At 37.3% G+C, this 20,199-nt stretch overlaps 1 protein-coding gene and 1 non-coding gene across 3 annotated transcripts in view; one reads left to right on the plus strand and one right to left on the minus strand.

The window, feature by feature from the left end:
- The window catches only part of LOC118000690 (24-hydroxycholesterol 7-alpha-hydroxylase), an 88,244-nt gene that overhangs the window by 51,937 nt on the left and 16,108 nt on the right, over window positions 1-20,199 (minus strand). For both annotated transcript variants that reach the window (XM_034990519.1, XM_034990520.1), the window contains exons 3-7: window positions 19,141-19,315; window positions 17,679-17,828; window positions 16,665-16,758; window positions 9,417-9,524; window positions 4,495-4,585 (exon numbers count right to left, since the gene is read on the minus strand). In XM_034990519.1, coding sequence (XP_034846410.1) covers window positions 4,495-4,585; window positions 9,417-9,524; window positions 16,665-16,758; window positions 17,679-17,828; window positions 19,141-19,315 — 618 coding nt within the window. The remainder of the gene's footprint in view (window positions 1-4,494; window positions 4,586-9,416; window positions 9,525-16,664; window positions 16,759-17,678; window positions 17,829-19,140; window positions 19,316-20,199) is intronic.
- Window positions 1,792-1,898, plus strand: LOC118001698. The gene has a single exon (XR_004676805.1). It is a non-coding gene; the product is annotated as a U6 spliceosomal RNA (small nuclear RNA).

Genomic DNA, 20,199 nt, shown 5'->3' on the forward strand with positions numbered 1-20,199 from the left:
ACACTCATCTTCTTAGCCCTGGTATTTCATATAATGCCTTGACATAGTGAGTACTCAAAAAGATATTTGAGGGCCACCAGATAAATAGATGAATGAAGGGTTAACAATGAATCTGGAAGGTTTCCTAAAGGAAATTTTAAAACTTACGGTTCAGGGTAATGTCAGCAAAAATGGGGGCAGACTAAGGACTCCAAAGAGTCCCTCTTTAAAATCAATGAAAAATCTGATAAAATTTGTCAGAATCAACTTTTTCAGAACTTTGGAAATTAACCAAAGGCTTGCAGCAACCCAGGGAGTGTTTATCCAAGAAAAATGGCTAAATCTTCGTAAGAACAAGCTTAATGACACTTTAACTTGCTCTATTCCCATCCCTCTCTCCATAGCTCCAAGGTAGCCTTGAAAACCAATAGCCTACAACCACAGTGCAAACCAGCAGCCCAGCAGTTACCAGAGGGGTCAGAATAAGATTGGAACTCCTTCAAGACCTCATTCCTAGAGAGTTCTTATTATGTGACCTATCTGGCAGGTCCCGAAAGGTCCCACTTATAAGACTATCTTTATCTGACCTGACTTGGAACTCACACAGTGGAATTTCCCCCAGGGGTGTTGGTTGGAAACCTTTAAGGATAATTAACTTTGCAGCTACGGGAGGCAATAGATAACAGTTTGGACAAACAACAGGCAAACCAAAAAGATTAAAATGAAGAGCTAGGGAATGAGACATCCCCGGGGCTTTAAAAGGTCCAGTGTATTCCTGGAAATATAAAAATGCATGCAATTTTGTAGGACTGCACAAATGCCCAAGGCCTCATTCAGGCTCAGGAAAGACCTGAGAAGGCTCTACTGTCTACCTATGGCTGACCTTGAGTTTTTGTGCAAGTGGGAAGTGAAAGTTAAGGCAGTGCTACCAACTGCTTAGTTGAGTGTTGAAGGCATGCTCCAACATGCAAACAAAATCCTAAACATGCAAATATGGGAGTCTTATTGGTTCTTAGTGTAAAGAAATCTTTGTCCAACTATTAGCTGAATACTAAACTAACCAAGCAGAAACATATGTGGCCACACATGATAATAATACAAAATACAGTGTAATAATACACAATTTCCAGAATTAGTTAATGAAGTCAATAAACAAACACACAAACAAGGCTATGACAAGCAGCAACAGCAATAAACCATGAGGAAACAGGAGAATCTAATTTCCAGAGTTGCTACACTGTATTATTTAAAATGTCCAGTTTTCAAAAAAAATGCAAGACATGCAATGAGAAATATCCAATAATACATGGAACAAGAAAACATAGACCATACACAGGGGAAAAAAGCAATCAGTAGAAACTATCCCTGAAAAAACCCAAATGTTGGACTTATGAAAAAAAAAAAAAGACTTTAAATAAGAGATTTTAAATATGGTCAAAGACTTTAAGAAAAATTGTGTTTAAAGAACAAAATAAAGAATATTCATAAAGAGATATAAATTATAAATAATAAAGATGAGGACAGAGAAAAATGAAATAGTGAATAGAAAAGTGATATAAAAAAATAAAATCAAACAAAATCAACAAAACCAAAAGCTAGTTCTTTGAAAACAAAATGGACAATCCTTTAGCTATACTGACCAAGGGAAAAAGAGATAGGACACAATTATTAAAATCAAGGATGAGGGAGATACTTTTCTAGTGATTTTACAGAAATAAAAAAGATTGTGGGCAATAATATGAAGTTATATGTACCAAGTTAAATAACTTAGATGAAATGGACAAATTCCTTAAAAAGACACAAACTACAAAACTGACCCAAGAAAAAATAGTGTTACTAAATGTAAAACAATACAGAGAAGTTTAGCATGGCTCCTGCATAAGGATGACATGCAAATTCGTTCAGTGTCCCCATTTTTCTGGGTCTGTAATGTACAGCAATGGCAACCAGTTAGCAACACTGTATTATGCATTTGAAAGTTGATAAGAAAGTAGATCTTAAAAGTTTGCATCACAAGAAAAAAATTATAGCTGTGTGATAATGGATGTTAACTAAACTGATTGTGGTGATCATTTCATAGCATATGCATATTGCAAATCATTACATTGTACACCTAAAATTAATACAATGTTATGTGTCAGTTATATTTTAATAAAAAAGAAGAAATATATACCCTGAATAGACCTGTAACAAGTAGAGTGATTGAATTAATCAAAAACTTCTCACAAAGAAAATCTCGGCACCAGATCACTTCACTGGTAAATCTATCCTATAGTTAAAGAATAATTAACATCAATCCTTCACAAACTCTTCCAAAAAATATGAGGAATGAATACTTCTGAAGTCATTCTATAAAGCCAGAATTATCCTGATACCCAACCCAGACAAATACAAGAAAAGAAAACCATAAATCAATATCCCTTATTAATATAGATGTAAAATTCCTAAAATTCCTTAATAAAACACTAGCAAATTGAATCCAGCAACATAAAAATGATATATGCTCTATGGATATAAATACCTATATGTAATATGGATATTTTATAGCCATTAAAATTTTATGTATTATACCACATGACTAAGTAGGATTTATCCCAGGAATGCAAGGGAGATTCAACATGTGAAAATCAATTAATGTATAACATCATGATACAAAATAAAACATTATGCTAAGTGAAAAAAAGCCAGACACAAAGGACCAATGATTCAATAGCAGCTTGTGCCCTGAAACTTATAAGAAAGTTGAGCAACATGCCTGAGGCCATAGAGATGTGAAGAGGTGTCCAGGTCACTAAGGACATCTCCAAGAAAGAAATGGTCATCTTGTAATAGTGAAGAACTAAGAATGGAGAACTGCTGTATTGAGTCAGATTCTTGTTCCATGCACTCTAATGTGCTTTCTTTGACAGGATCCTTTGTATGGGCACGTGGATATCTTCTTTAATATCAACCTTCAAAAGTGAGTGAGTAATTTCCTCTCACATCTAAATTCCTGAGCTGCTACTACATCTTATACATGAATTGATCTGAATTGCTTCCGTATAAACACAGCAAAAAAATTTGATATTTTATGTAAATTGTTTTCAAGTTTGCAAGAGTCTTAAAAACTGAAAGCATTGATACATATGTAGCTAATACACTGGTATCACTATTTGGAGGAGCCTTTGTCTGTCAGTGGAGAACAATGGGTTCTAAAAATAAACCAGAATGTAGAAAAAGAATAAAGGTTTTGTCTTTCTCCATTGGACTGTGCTCAAGAGTTCAAGATTCAAGTATTGTAGACACTTAGATGAATGTAATACTTCTGTTGTAGCCTTTGGGTCAGACAGGCTCCCAGCATTATCTCCACCATCCCATAACTACTTCTTGATTTCCTAAAGACCAGGATTTTGGAGAACCCTAAATGAGGAGTAGACTCTAGTAAGGAAATGCTGAAGTCGGAAATGTGACGGTCAAGGACACATTCCCTTTTATTGTTTGTGGATGTAAAGGCATGAGTATTTCCACTAACTTTGTAGAGGTAAGCTCCATAAAGGCAAGTAGTTTTCTCTTGTACTCACTAACGTATCTCCAGAATCTAACTTGTTAGCATGGTTTGTACTCAGTGATTCTAATCCTCACTATTTCTATGAGATAAGACTCAAGGCTCAAGAGACAGTATGGCTTAGATAGTGATGTTGAGCAAGCCAATTTGCTTTCTGCCTTTAATTCATTAAGAAGCAGTAGAAAATAAAGAATGAAATATCAAATAAAATATTTTCAGCAATCATGAAGCAGGGGGGTGCTGTCAATTGGCATCCTACCTTTTGTTCTATTACATTGTTTTTTTCCAAGTAATTTATTATTCTCTTTATATCAGAATACATAATTTGACATATTTAGGTTTTTCTAAAAGATACTACTTCCAAACAGGTCAAATAAACAAGTAGTTGAACGCTCTCTCCATTCAAGCTTATTTCTGCTTTTTTAAAACAGATGATGATCGAAGAGTCCAAATCTGAACTAAAAAATACAAGGTGTCAATCCCCATCTACAGTTCTAACCCCCCAAATCTCTAACTTTTAAAACAATTCCTTTGGTGACAAAACCTTACTTGACATCTGTGTTATGTAATATATGCACTGTATTACTTTTTACAAAATCTAGAAAATCCTGAATTCCAAAAATAATTGAGGGGCCAAGAGATTTGAAGAAAAAGCCTGTGTGTGTATGTGTGTGTGTGTGTGTGTATTTACATTTAAGTAGGGAAATTAGGCAAATCACAATCTCTCCAGCATTTTCATGATTTGGAAAGTAAGGGGGTTAGACTAGATGCCCTCTAAAATCACCTGGACAGTAATTAAATTCTAGGACTCTTCCTGATCGGTTTATATCCTGAAACACACAACAACTTGTGTTCAATTTTGGATTATGCTCAATTTCTATAAAATTCTGGGCATTTAGTTTTGCCCATAACATGTGACAAGCACACATTAGATATCTCTGCAACCAGGTAAGTTCATTCAGGTTTAGTACCTGCTGTGCCAAACACAGAAGATATGCCTTCCAGAATGGTCTCATGGACAGTGGGATGAGAGAGGACAAATGCAAGTGTCCAAAATGCAACCTTAAAAAAACAAAACAAAACAAAAAACATGTATCACACAATACAACCTCCTTTGACAGTGAATAAAAGCATACTTAGTATTCACCATAAACATTAAAAGAAACCAGGAAAATGTTTAAATTAAACTTAAAAGCATGCTAGTAAGGAGCAGTTTTGGAAACAACTAGATTTTATGAACAAGAGAGATGTTACAGACCTCTGAGAGGTCAAATCTATACTTTTATTCTGTCACTATAGTTTAATTCTGTTGTTTATATAAATTATCTTTACTACAAAATGAAGGATTCTTTTTACTAATACACATTATAAAATATTATATATGCATGCATTAAATATTCAGAAACAGCAAATTATGACACTTAAAATGTTAATCCAAATGAAAATATTTTTTAAAATTTAATTTTCGTGAAATAGAAATGAATGAGCAAATCATATATTCCGCAAATAAAATATGGTAATTTTCAATAAGTGCAGAAAAATATACCTCAAATCCCATAAACTAAATTATGAGAGTAGTCAATAACAAAAATAATGGTCCTTTCACACCTGAATGTTACTGAACATAGCATGCTTGCAAATTCTCTCTCTAGACCAAAGAAAATTATTTCACATCTTTCCTCATTGTGATATTATTACAAGGTTAAAATTATACTGCCATATATTTCAAAAATTAATTTTCCACTAACTCGGGTAGATGTTTTTGTTTCTATTTTTATTTTTATTTTTTATTTATTTTTTTAAGATTTTATTTATTTATTTGACAGAGAGACACACAGCGAGAGAGGGAACACAAGCAGGGGGAGGGGCAGAGGGAGAAGCAGGCTTCCCGCAGAGCAGGGAGCCCTATGTGGGGCTCGATCCCAGGACCCTGGGACCATGACCTGAGCCAAAGGCAGACGCTCAACCGACTGAGCCACCCAGGCGCCCGTTTCTATTTTTAGATTACACACTAGAGGAAACCTGTATAAAATCAATAAAAGAAGTTTGGGTTTCCCTTGCCTCTTTTCTGTAAACACGTATTGTAAAAGAAATTTCATCTAGGAAAATCAGTCCTGAAAGACTCCGAAACTACTTCATATTTGAAACAAGTCTTTTTGTTTCTTTTGTGAGGTAACTTTAAGTACCTTTACATAATCCCAATACTCCCCTCTGTGGCCAAAAAGGGAAGAGCAACTGTCTGAAGGGAAACGGTCAAGTAAGCCAAATTCAATACTCCTCATGGTTTTCCGCCCTGGGGCATGAAACCCACTGGTGCCAGGGTAAATACGGTACCAGAGAACCAAGGCCACCACCATCTGGAGAGCCTCTTTCCGTGGCATGATTCAGAGTACCGAAGACTTACCCTAGACATTATCCAGTCCATTTTACAGTAGAAGAAACATGCTCAGAGAGCTCTCTTCTGTCTCCCCACTCAGGCCCCTGACTATTATCTACGGATGGAAGTGCTGAATTACTGGATTTAATTAATGACCACTCCAAACTCAATTCATCTCATTTAAAGGGTCAAAGTTCATACTGGGGGAAAAATAGCTTAGTGATAGCACACAGATTTTCAGTTATACAAAAGAGGGGTTCAGAGTTATACTAAATAGTGCTTAGAGTTTTAGAGATTCACAAAAATTGGGTAATACTTATTTTGTAATGAACACAAGGAATTCAGCTAAATTATAAATGGCTGTATGAAGGTGCTATTTATCATTTTTAAACTTGGTAAAAAACTCAATTACATTTATTTATTTTTTTTTTTAATTTTTATTTTATTTTTTTTTAAAGATTTTATTTATTTATTTGACAGAGAGAGAGAGCCCGAGAGAGGGAACACAAGCAGGGGGAGTGGGAGAAGGAGAAGCAGGCTTTCCGCAGAGCAGGGAGCCCTATGTGGGGCTCGATCCCAGGACCCTGGGATCATGACCTGAGCCGAAGGCAGACGCTTAACGACTGAACCACCCAGGCGCCCCTCAATTACATTTTTTTAAAAAGAAGAGTCACATAAAAGACAGGTATGAGTAAATAAGAAATTTACATATATTACTGAAACAAACAAGAATAAATGACCTTGGGATCTTTGCATACTCCCAGTTAAAAATTGCTCCCCAAAGTAGCAATTAGTATTTTGCCAAAGGGGTTAGGTCTATGAGGGCTGCTCAAAAAGGAGAAGGGCCACCTGGCTCACTGAACTTCACAAGCAGCCACTGCAATTCTTTTGGAGTAAGAACAAAGGTGAAAGGGACAAGGAGGAAAGCCCTGCCCAGTAAGAGAAGATGAAATGGGTATGTTCTTCAGCATCACTTATTCCTCCATTCAAAAGAGATTTAACAAATACTGATGGAGTCTCTATAACAGGTCAGACAGTCTTCTACAATCATGGTAAACACAAACACGTATAAGGTATCATTCCTGCCCAAAGAACTTTCACATCTAGTTGGGGATATGAAATAAAAATCAGGAGAAAAAAAGAACTAAGTGTACAGGCAATGGGTGGGACAGACAACACAGGCTGTGGGAGTTGAGGGTGAGGCGGGGTGGGAGGGGGGGTCGTGGGGTCAGGATTCAGAAAGAGCTTGGGAGAAGCGATAACAAAGATAAAATGTCAGCGGTGAAACTCGTTTTGGAAAAATGTTCCTAAAAATCTCATTTGGCAGGAATTTCTTGTAAGTTGGAAATGGTTTTCCCATACAAATGATTTCACTGATTATGGTTAATATTTTGGGCCAGTCTACCAAGGTTCACCTCGACCACCATGGAGCCTTCTAGTGATCTGTCCTGTCCCCAGACTACCTCAAGCCCTAGCTCTGAGTTCCACGGGCTTTGAGGCAGAGCCCAGAATGGGAGAGAAGAGAATCTGACCTGGGCACCAAGAAAGGCCAGGCCCCACCACCTGTCCAATGGCAGGGCTTTTTGGGGTTCTCTAAGTGTTGATGGGAGATCACAGAAGCCAGATAGCAGTGGCCACTCCCACCCTGGGGCATTTGAGTGGTCCAGTTTTGGAAGTCAGGGCAGTTTATTAATGGGCCATTGAAAGTAATGATTGAAATGATGGCTTTACTTTTTATAAAAGAAGAAAGCTAACATTCACTGAGCACCTTCTTTCTTCAAGGGACTGTCAGCCACTTTCCATATCTTAAAAATAATAATGCTCATGACCATCCTATGAGGTAAATAACATTCATCCTATTTTATAGATAAGAATACTGAGGCTCAGAGAGGTTAAACACTTGGCTCGCTGTCACCCAGCACTGGGATTTGGCTTTGGGCCTGACTCTAAAGCCTTTCCAGGGTCTCTGCCTGCACACCAGCTGCTTCTTGGAGGTGCCAACGACAGCCAGCAAAATGGAACTCTCACTAATCATCAGACACTTTCTTTCTGAAATTCATTATTTAAATCCTTTCAGGCTGGTGCCAGGAACAAATTCCAAAGAACTGACTTCCCCTGAGTCAGATCAATGGGGCTTTGTGTCCCTTTCTTCTGGAGGATCTCTCTAATGAGATCTTGAAAATTAATCCTGTGACAGGAGTGGCTGTTTTGTTGCTGCTTTGGGACCTGTTCTGATGTTCGCCTTTTCATTTTGCTATAGCTTAATCAGTATCCAAGAAAGCAATGCAAAGAGAAATCAGGGCGTAATATCAGAGGTACATAAAGAAGGGGAAAGGATTAGACGATTTTTATTTGCCCATGCCAGATGAACTACATATAGCAGAGAGGCCAGAATTTCTATTTCTGCTCTTTACTCAATCAGTTTTATAACACGTGAAAAGAAACTAGACTATCAGTACTTAGAAAGCCTTCACTAAGAGGAAGGAGAAATAAATAATACCTGAAATATCTCATTTCTATTTGCTAGAAGAAAAAAGAAAATGGCCACCTTTATCATTAGAGATGGGTTGAATATTCCTGTTCAGTAGAAAACAAATATGTAAAAAAGGTCACCCTTTAATTCCTCAAATAATACCAGTGCAGCTTAAGCTAATGTGAGATCCTCCCTGATGTGCATCAGGCAAGAAGGGGCAGACATATCACATGCCTTTAATCTAGTTCATAACAGCTTTAGAAAGAAACAGTTAAAAAGTCTCTGCTCTCTTTAGTATTGTGAGTTCCAAAGTCACCAGCTCCATTCATGGGGAAGCTTACAGGACCAAGACGCCAAGAAACACAAACAGGAATGGTGTGCCGAAGGAGAATGGGTAGAGCAGAGGACAAAGAACTAATATTCACTGGGCACCAGTTGGGTTTATGTCACTGAATCCTCACAACCACCTTGTGGAGAAAGGAGGGTTACCATTTATTATGTACCCAAGTCCTAGGACCATATCAGGAGTTGTATTATCCCTTTGTTACCCATGAGGAAATGGAGGCTGAGGGTTTAAATTCTCTCCATGAGATTCTATAGCTCTGGCGGGGGTTATCTTGATTCAAGCCCAATTCTATCCCAGACTATCCATTTACCTACTCTCTCCCCAATACAATGTTGGAGTCAAGACTTACTCATCTTTGCAGCACCAATACTAAGCATGTTGCCTGACAAAGAAAGTACTCCATAAGCAGGTGTTGTCACAACTAACCCCAAGGTGCAAGTTTTTCCCTTAGCCTGCTACAGGCTTGCCTTGCAGAGGGCAGAATTCACTTGACATCTTGCTCTGCCTCCTTTGTGATCTTATCAGATTTCATTAGGCATTCAGTTTTGTTTTTCTAGCTCACAACCAAATCCACTGTAGCCTTTTTCTTTCCCATAATCAAGAAGTGAAAAGACCGAAAAAAAGAAAGAATAATGAAGGAAAAAAACTGAAATTGCAGTAGACAGAAGTGTAATCCTTACTTTACTAATATACTTACAGGGACAGCATTGGACAGAGAAGCCCAAAGTAATAAGAGCCCATAATTGGGGCTCATTTCTTCCTTTCTTTCCGTCTCTACGATATCCAGCATAGACTGCATTAACGTCTGTTAAAAGAAAGACATTTTATCAAACCACAGCTATGTGACAAAGAATGATGTTAATAAACAAAGACCGTGAATTTTTCCTTAATCTCAAATATATTATTTCTGCCATTCCTAGGTCTGCAGCTTGAGGCATGCTAAGGGTTTTATACACTTACCGGTAGCATAGTAATTAGGAATAGGGACTCTAGAGCACAACTGCTTTACTGCATTGGTTCAAATCCTGGCTTTGGTTTTGTTTTTTTTTTTCTTAAAGACTTTATTTTTTAGAGCAATTTTAAGTTTACAATAAAATTGAAAGTACAAAGAATTCCCATATAACCCTTACCCCCACGCATGCATAGTCTTCCCTACTTAACAATACCATTCAGCAAAATGGTATTTTTTTTTTTTTACCATGGATCAAGGACATTGACACATCACAATCACCTGAATTCCATAGTTTACCTTAGGGTTCACTCTTGGCATTGTAAAATCCATGGGTTGGGACAAATGCATGATGATATATATCCACCATTATAATGTCATACAAATTATTTTCACTGCCCTAAAAATTCTCTATGCTCTGCCAATGTATCTCTCCTCCCTCCCCAACAACCACTGATCTTTTTCCTTTCTCCACATCTTGCCTTTTGCAGAATGTCATATAGCTGAAACCATACATTATATAGCCTTCTTAGATTGGTCTCTTTCACTTAGTAATATACATTTATGGTTCCTTCATGTCTTTTCATGGCTTGATGGCTCATTTCTTTTTAGCGCTGAATAATATTCCATTCCCTAAATGTACCACAGTTTATTTAAAAGGGAGTCTTGGTGGCTTCCAAGTTTTAGCAGTTATGAATAAAACTATTATAAACATCCATATGCAGGTTTTAGTGTGGACATAAGTTTTCAAGTCATTTGGGCAAATATCAAGGAGCACAATTGCTAGATTTTATGGCAAGAGTATGCTCTGTTTTGTAAGAAACCACCAAAGTGTCTTCCAAAGTGTCTGCACCATTTTGCATTCCCATTAACAATGAAGGAGAGTTCCTGTTGCTCCACGTCCTCACCAGGAGGTGAGCTGTTGTCAGTGTTCCAGATTCTGACCAGAATGAGTGTAGTGGTATCTCAGGGTTGTTTTCATTTGCATTTCCCTGAAGACATATGATGTGGAGCATCTTTTCATATGCTTCCATCTTCTCTCATGGATTGTGCATTTGATGTTATATCTAAATAGGCATCACCATACCCAAGGTAAACTAGGTTTTCTCCTAGGTTATCTTCTAGTAGTTTTATACTTTTGCATTCTACACTTACGTCTGTGATTCATTTGAGTGAATTTTTGTGAATTGTATAAGATCTCTATCTAGATGTGTTCTTTTTTTTTTTGTTTTGCATGTGGATGTCCAGTTGTTCCTGCACCATCTGTTGAAGAGTCTATCTTTGTTTCACTATATTGCCTCCTGCTTCTTTGTCAAAGTCAGCTGATTATATTTAAAGGGGTCTATTTCTGGGCTCTCTATTCTGTTCCATTGATCTACTTGTCTATTCTTTCACCAATACCACACTATAACATTACAGTAAATCTTGAAGTTGGGTAGCATTGCTCTTTTGAAGAACTTTGTTCTTCTCCTTGAATATTGTGTTGGTGATTCTGGGTCTTTGTCTCTCCATATAAACTTTAGAATCAGTTTGTTGATATCCATAAAATAACTTCACTGGGATTTTGATTGAGACTGCATTGAATGTATAGGTTGAGTTGGGAAGAACTGACATCTTGACAATATTGAATCTTCCTATCCATGAACATAAAATATCTATTTACATAGTTCTTTGGTTTTGTTCATCAGAGTTTTGTAGCTTTCCTCATACAGAGCTTATATACCTTTTGTCAGGTTTATACCAAGTATTTCATTTTGGGGAATACTAATGTAAATGGCACATTTTGTTTCTAATTTCATACTCCACACATTCTTTATTGGTACATGGGAAAGCAATTAACTTTTGGATATTAACTTGTATCCTGCAACTTTGCTGTAATTGTTTGTTAGTTCCAGTAGTTTTTTGTTGATTCTCTTGGATTTTCTACAAATATGATCATGACATCTGTGAACAAAGACAGTTTTATGTCTTCTTTCCCAATATGTGTAACTTTTATTTCCTTTCTTGATTTATTGCATAGGACTTCCAGTACTATGTTGAAAAGGAGTGGTAAAGAGGACATCCTCGCTCTGGAGTTCTGGTACCAATTTCTAATGTGTGTGTATATGTGGAAGGAGGAGTCCCAAACAACAATAAAAATACTCAGAACACTACCTGGGTGCCCTATAATTCAACTCAGTTCAACTCAATCCTGACACCATCTACCCAGCATGAGGTTCTGCAGGTTAAGGGTTTTGTCCTACAAGACTATACCCTTTCTCCACCTCCCACCTGCCCTTCAGATGTCAGTCACAGCCCAGGTTATTACCTGTACTTTGGACCAACTGGCTACAGATTGGAGGTTCTAAGAGCCTCCTCCTTGGATTTCAGATGCCAGCTACAAGTCTAGGCTGCTATCTGTACTTCCAGCTGACTGGCTGTATAAATCAGAGGTTCCCACAACCCCTTCCTCAGGTTCAGTTAATTGGCTAAAAGTGAGAGAAACATTTTATTTACTGGATTATTATTATAGAAGGATATGATAAAGGATTCAGACAGGCATGCAGATAACCACACATAATGATTTCATTTATATATAAGCACACATAAGTGTGTGTGTCTATATATGTGTGTGTGTGTGTATAATCTGAATATAGTATTGCTATAATTTGAACAAATTGTTACCTGTTAGATCAATTAAGAATAGGAAAATAAATTTCTATTTCACCTTTACTTATTTCTTCTTTGATGCTCTTCCCTTCTTTACGTAGATCTGAATTTCTGACCTGTATTATTTTTCTTCTCGCTGAAGAACTTCCTTTAATATTTCTTGTAAGGAAGGTCTACTGACAACAAACTCCCTCATTTTTTGTTTGTCTGCAAAACCCTTTATTTCTCCTTCACTTTTAAAGGATAATTTCACAGGGTGCAGAATTCCAGATTGGTGTGTTTTCTTTTTTTTTTTTCTCACTCAACTCTTAATATTTCACTCTATACTATTTTTGCTTTGCATGGTTTCTAAGGGGAAGTCAGATATAATTATTATCTTTGTTCCTCTATTGATATGGTGTTTTTTCCTTCTGGCTTCTTTAGGATTTTTTATCTTTGTTTTTTTGTAATTTAAAAATGATATGTTTTTGGTGTTTACATGCTTGGTGTTCTCTGAGCTTCCTGGATCTATGGTTTGGTGTCTGACATCAATTGTGGAAAATTCTGTCATTATTGTGTCCAATACTTCTTCTGTTCCTTTTTCCCTTTCTTCTCCTTCTAGTATTCCCACTGTATGTATGCTATCCCTTTTACAGTTGTCCCACAGTTCCATAGTTTTTGGGTATTCTGTTCTTTTTTTAGTCTTTGTTCTCTTTGCTTTTCAGTTTTTGGAGATTCAACTGATATATCCTCTAGAGATTCTTTTCTCAGCTCTGCCAGTCTACAAATAAGCCCATCAAAGACATCCTTCATTTATGTTATATTGTTTATTATATCTAGCATTTAATTGTGGTTCATTCTTAGGATTTCCATCTCTCTGCTTATATTGTCTATCTGTTCTGGCATGCTGTCTAAATTTATGCATTAAAGCCCTTGGCATATTAATCATAGTTGTTTTAAAGTCCCAGTCTGATAATTCTAATATTGGTCTGTTCAGCCTTGTACTTGTTGTTAGGATGGAGTGGCAACTTCCAAGATCCTCACATGTGGAACCAGAACCTGGCTTAGTTAGTCAAGACCTGGGTAACATTGGACAAGTTACTTTAAGCTCTGTGTCTCAATTTCATCATCTATAAAATGGTCATAACATGGTACCTACCTCAGAGGATTGTTGTGAGAATTAAATCAGTTACTACCCATCAAGAGCTTAAAACAAAACTTAGTACATATTATCATTTTGACAAATTTTTAAAATAAACCTCTGCTTTTAGGAAAATGCAAGCAACACAGAAACACAGATATCTGGAGCATTCCAGAGACAACCCTTCCCCCATTTGCCATGAAGATTCTCAGCCTATACACCATGGAGAAAGCACTGCCAAGCCAGGATATGGTATAAATACCACAATATGCAGAGAAGTGATATTTGACTGGAATGGTGCCAACTAAGATCAGGGCCCCATCCAAGGCCACTGATGGTTGCTCTCAGGTCATCACACAAATTCCATGAAAGATTTATCTTCACTGGGAGGTTTCCCAGTCACACCTTTGTCAATGGTCATTCCCCATCATGGAGAAGAAATTCAGACACATTTTCATTAAGTTACTCATGTATTTTGAATCTTAAATAACTCAGGTTCAGGTGATAAAAATAATGGCAGCTAATGCCTAGTCATTGCTTGCGAAGGCAAGTACTGTTTTCAGTGCTTTGCAAGTATCGAACCATTCAATCCTCAGCACAATTCGAAGAAGTAGATACTTTTATCTTCACCATTTCACATTTGAGGAAACTGAAGCACAATTAAGTTAGGGAACTTTGCCAGGACAGGTGGCTTGTCAGTGGTTGAGCTGGGATTCAAACTCTGTGAGCTTGGCCCTGGCTCCAGAGCCCACACTCTTAGCTACTGTCCTATACTGCCCCATGAGAGAGACAGCCCACAACTCTCATGGACTAGGGATTAAGAGAATTGTATTGTACCATCATGTAGTAGTTTTGCTTCAGATCTTAGGATACATGAAACAACTGTTAAATCACCATCAAAGAAAATACACGATGAGAGACTAGTACTGTGACTTACAAAGACATGTAATATTTCAAAAGTGGTTAACCACTCTAATCCTCAGCTTTCTGGTTTTAATAATCCCCAGTTTGCTGGGTATTAGAGTTGCTGTGAAAAATAAATGAGTCACGAATTTGTGAAATGTGTAATATTATGCCTAGCACAGAGTAAGCTCCCCATAAATGTTAGCAATGTCTTATTGTTATTGTTACTGTAACAATGGGCTAGCAAAATTGAAAATCATTTAAGTATAAATTTTATTTACTGCTAGTTTCTATCATACAACATAAATTATTATAACACCAAGTTTACATCTCATGGAAAATCCTATACATGGATTTCATTCTCTGGATATGCTATTCTGGTGAAATGTTCGTTTTAAATGAAAACACTAGTTTAATACATATCTAGAATAACAAGGGAGAAATCACCACACTTGATGTTTATGATGTGATGAAATGTGTGTGTGATATTTCCAAAAAATGAAAACTTCTTCCAGTCTTCTGCTTAACTAGGCGATTGAAATCTACTTATACAGAAGACAACAGAATCTTTTATTTTCTTCTTAGACCACATTTAAAAAAAATTGGGTACAAAACACAAGCTCAGTGTGAATACTGCTGGAAGAAACAGAAATGATACATAAAAAAATGAAAACTGCTCCTGAATGTTCAAACTGAGTTCTGTCCCAAAGTCTTAAACAGTGGATTAGCTTCAGCAAACTTCAAAATCTGTCTTTATTCAAATAGAGAGTTAGAGTACGTAGGATTAAAAACGCCTCATTTCTTCAGAGTAGGAAAAAGAAATGCTACTCTAGAAGTACTGTCAGTGGAGAGTTTTAGTTGGGGCATTAAAAACCCTGTTTGTCAGGCCCATCTATTACAGATCTACCTGGGTGCAGCTTTTATACACATGCCTCTTCACCCCTAAATCCTGGAAAATTATGCAAACAAAAATGTGTTTGTCTGGGTCTGTTTGTAAAATAGAATCCTTAGCTGAAACACTGTTTATCAATGTGGGGCATTCCAGAGTAGCTTTCTATTCCCTTTATTCAGGTGGGAGATATCTAAACATTCATACATCCCTTTTTTTCTGAAGCAATCTTCCTCTCCAGTGTTAGGTAGAGTTGCTTGTGATAACACTTGCTATAATTATGAAAGGCAAGTGAACAAAAGCACTAGATATCATCTATAAATACTAAAAGGTCTGATTTTGGGGGCACCTGGGTGGTTAAGCATCTGCCTTCGGGTCAGGTCATGATCTCCTGATCCTGGGATGGAGCCCCGTGTCGGGCTCCCTGCTCAGTGGGGAGTCCGCTTCTCCCTCTCCCTCTGCCCCTCGCCCCTGCTTGTGCATGCATGCACACCCTCTCTCTCTCACTTCCTCTCTCAAATAAATAAATAAAAATCTTCAAAAAAATAAATAAAAGGTCTGATTTTTAATGATAAACACACGGTATAAACTCTTATGTAGTCCTCACTACTCTCTAACTGCTTCACAAATATTAACTCATTTAATCCCCACATTCTATGAGGTAGATGTAGAAATTGAGCCAAGAGGCCAGGTGCCATGCCCAAGGTCATGAGACTGGGGACTGGATTTGAGCCCGTATTCAGACCAAGTGAATCCCAGTCTCCGAGGTGGGGGGGGGTCTGGACAATCAGGTAGTTTTCAAAAGCTCCCAGAGATTCTGATAAGCAGGCAGGGTTGAGAACTTGTCATTACACAAGCATCAGAACCACCTGGAAGGCCTATGCAACCACAGATTGGTGGGCTCCACCCCAGAGGCTCTGACTGAGTGGTCCCCAGGCGATGTTGGTACCATTGGCCTAGGAACCACACCTGAAGAACCACAGACCTAGGACACTTCGAACAGTGGCTTCCAGTGCCTTGCTTTTCAAGTTATACCTACTACCTCCCTTTATTTGAAAAGAGAAATAATTAGTGGTAGTGACATCAAGAACAAAGTCTGCTTTGCAGAGCTCTGCTGTCCTTGTCTGATGTGCCATAACTCCCACCTGTCACTGTTGACACAACTGTATAATATATAAATCAATAAAAACCTCAGCACCTTGTTAGATGTTGTTGTCTGTAGCCTTAGTTTTTTTCTTACGTAGAAGACTATTAATACCTACCTCATTACTATGAGGTTGTTTAATAGAATAGTGTAGAAATCCAACACAGTACTTGACACAAAATGTTACCTAAATAATCTCATGATTTTTGACAAAAAAATTATTTTAAAAATCATAGCTTATTACTGTTTTCATCCCACATATTTTAACAAAAAAAGCTCAGGGATACTTACCATGGAATTATCTTTTGCAGATCTATATGTTTTCATATCTGGAATAGTTTTCTCAAAAAGTGCTAAAAGCCACTTTTTGGATTTTGACCAGTTTCTAGGCAAGAAAAAAACATGTGCATAAATTAATGTGAAAGCACATCAGGAATAACAGGTCATGGCATTAAAGGAGGAATATCTATGGAATTATAATTATTTCTCCAAATTTCTTCAGTTTTTCTAGAATTTCATTCGAGGTCTACCTTCAGACTTACTAGATCACAAGGAAAATCAAGGGGGTAGGCAGCCACATCTTAGTGGGGTGTTTTGCAAAAAAATGTTTGAATCCCTATAGGATTGGCATTGAATAAAAAACAAAGACAAAAACAAACAAAAAACCAGAGCCCATGACCTGCTTGTCCTACTTTTACTCTGGCTGTTACCAGTTCCTGGAGGATGAAGAACTAGCACAGTGACAGGTGCTGGCTTAAGTCAGGTAAAGCAAATTGGCTATGATCTTTTTCATATTTTTTGACCAGTCACCACTATAGACCAACTGCTAAGACATTTAAAAAATCATGTGTTATTTTACATTCAAACCCCTGAGGCTGCTGTGAAAAATACATTTGACCACACCTCCTTTTGTCTCAGGGAGAACAAGGACAACCACGGGTCACACTTGATGATTTAGCATGGTTCCAAACTATAGCAATGAATGTGATCATAATAAGCAGTAAACAGGATAAAAGGCCTCAAAATAAATTCTTTGTTTCATTCTCATATCTTCTCTGTCTCTCTCTTACTCCCTGTTAAATTTTTGCTCCTCAAAATAAGAAAAAAAAAAGGAAATAATGCATCTTTCTTCTTCAGTTCCTTCGTCAAGTCATACACACACCAAAAACAAACTGGTCTTAAGAAGTAGCTTCTGTCTCTTCCTCGTAGATGCTGCTCTCTCTACATAGGACAGGGAAATGAGACGGGTATGAATTGCTGGGAGGAGCTTGGTCAGTGAATTAATTGTAGGGAAGAGCTCTCTACCTTAGGAGATGTTCTGGCATCTGGGACCCGTACTCAAAACCTTCGTCATAAGCTTGAAAATGCTGATAGAACTCCCTGATTTTTCTCTCATCTGTGGGAAACAAACCTTTTTTAAAGAGTATATTCATTGTGACTGGATAAAGGAGATGCCTACAAAGAAAAACACATAGAAAGTCAGACCCAACGACCAAAGAAGAAAGGCAAAGGACACAATAAAGGGCATTATTTAATAGCTATATATTAGGGGTAGATAATAATATGCGGCAGATTCTTTTGGGAAAGAGTCACTCTTGAAAGGTTTTAATATTTGCTTACTGTGGTCAAGATAACTTAGGGGTAACTGAAACTGTGGTTCATTTATCTGAAGATTTTAAAATGCTTTCTAAGCAAGCATTGTTAGATCCTGACAAACGTGAGATGATGTGTAGAAATAAATTGATTCAATATAATTTCAACGAGTACTTATTTAGCAAATAATAGCAATAATTAAGATACAGTCCATGACTTTAGACAGCAGCAAAAGAGAGCCAAAGAATCAGGGCAATACTAGTTACCAAATATGCCAAGCTCTCACAGGATCCTACAGATTTAAACTACTACACGTTGAAGGATAGTACCTATCATCATTACATTTTGCCATAAGTGAAAAATGATTACTGTGGCATCCATAAGGGAAAGAATATCAAAGATTGTTAATATGACCTAGATTAGTACACTGAGTACTGTTTGTTTCAGTTTTATTTGCCATCCCTTCCTCACTAGAAAATTTTCAGGATCTCCTTCCCCCAAAGTTTCAAAGATAGCCAAGAATTTGCTTGGTTTTATTGTAGATACTGGGCACGCTAAAAGTTTGGTTGGTTGCTTGCTTTGTTTTGTTTGTTTGGTTGGTTTTTTCCTCTCTCTCTTTCTGGACCTCTAACAAAATATTAACTGTTGTTCTTTTTATGAGTCTGAACTATTGAATCCTGCCTTCAGCATCCCAGTATCCCACTGAGATGGAAAAGTGCCTAACTGGTAACTTCAATTTACCAAATCTCCTTATGCATTGGAAGAATTTTTCTCAAGGTTCCTAGGCCCAGCCCTTACCTTTGCCAGAAAGCTTCAGAACATGGCTGAGGCCACTTGACTCCCTCCAGCACCCTTCCCTGTCTCACCTGTCGCTCAGCATCCCCTCTAGGTAGGTACATTCTACATGGCATGGAATAACTGAGGAGAAATTACTGTAAGTGTATTAAAATGATTGTATTGGCTCACCTTAAAATTGGAGTGCTAATGAAAAATTGCTCCATTAATTAAAATTTAGAAGACTAATATAATCTCTTAATTACCTAGCTAGATAGACTTCATTAATCCACCAGATAATTTTTAAAGTTCAATGCACAGGCTTCAAAGTTTTTTATTCCAAAAAAACCTCCCAAAACAAAAACCAACAAGATCAAATAATACTAATGCATCTATTTACCTTACTAAGTTGTTCAGCTCCATTGTCCCGTGAGTGCCTAAGTTCTCCAGTTGCTCATTTAATTCTTCAGTCAGTTGTCCAGTGAGTTGATATAGGTTGAAAGTCCCTATTTTCCCTTTCATCATGATATAAAGTTTTTCATGCAGTGTTAAAAAAGTATTCTTTGGAATTGACGCTATAAACAGAGAAAACTATTTTCAAAAGAAGCAACAACTCCTTGAAGCAAACAGTCAATCTACCTATACTACTACTCGGTCAGTAGGGACTGGAGCCAAAGTCTTCCCAGTACACAAAATCACCTCCTGCAAGTAAAAGGAGGCAAAGATTCAACCTATCCCATGAGATAGTAAAAGTCTATAGGGAAATTCACGTTCAGGGGTGATCTACAAATGGGTGATTAGGAGGGCCTCTGGGAAACACAAATCTAGTGATTTTTATTTCCACATTTAAAAGCTTTCATTGGCTTCCTACCCTTAACAAAGTTTACACAAGGCCTTCCACCATCTTTCTAGTTCTCCAGTGATATTTCCAGACCCTTCTCCCCGCAAATTTGTATCTCAGGTACAGCGTGATATTTCCAATATTTATATTCATATTTCCTCAGTACTTTTATTAGACATTCTATCTGCTCAAAACACTCTCTCCCTGACCAACTTCACCCCATTCCCACACACCCACAACTACAAGCCACACATTTCTTCTACTAACTTCGATTTCTCCTTCAAGTGTCTACACTTCCTAACCCCATGAGGAGCTTTGGCTCCATTACTTCCTTTGTATTAGTGTTCACGTTCCTTCCATGATACACACTCCTGCTTGAGTTCGGTTAGTAAGAGTATCAGTTTTTAAACTCATTATTCTTTTGTATTTTTCTTTAATCCTGTCTTATTGTCTGTAAAGTAACTTTTTCAAAAAATAGTTCTTAGTTTTCTAGTTCGTCAGCCTATTATGTGTAGGTTACATTTTGTATAAATTAATTAAAAATAATTCTTAATCTCAGGAAACAAACTGAGGGTTGCTGGAGTGGTGGGGGATGGGAGGGATGGGGTGGCTGGGTGA

This window comes from Mirounga leonina, unplaced genomic scaffold, assembly GCF_011800145.1.
Source record: "Mirounga leonina isolate KUSES-001 unplaced genomic scaffold, KU_Mleo_1.0 Mir_53, whole genome shotgun sequence".
Classification (NCBI taxonomy): domain Eukaryota; kingdom Metazoa; phylum Chordata; class Mammalia; order Carnivora; family Phocidae; genus Mirounga; species Mirounga leonina.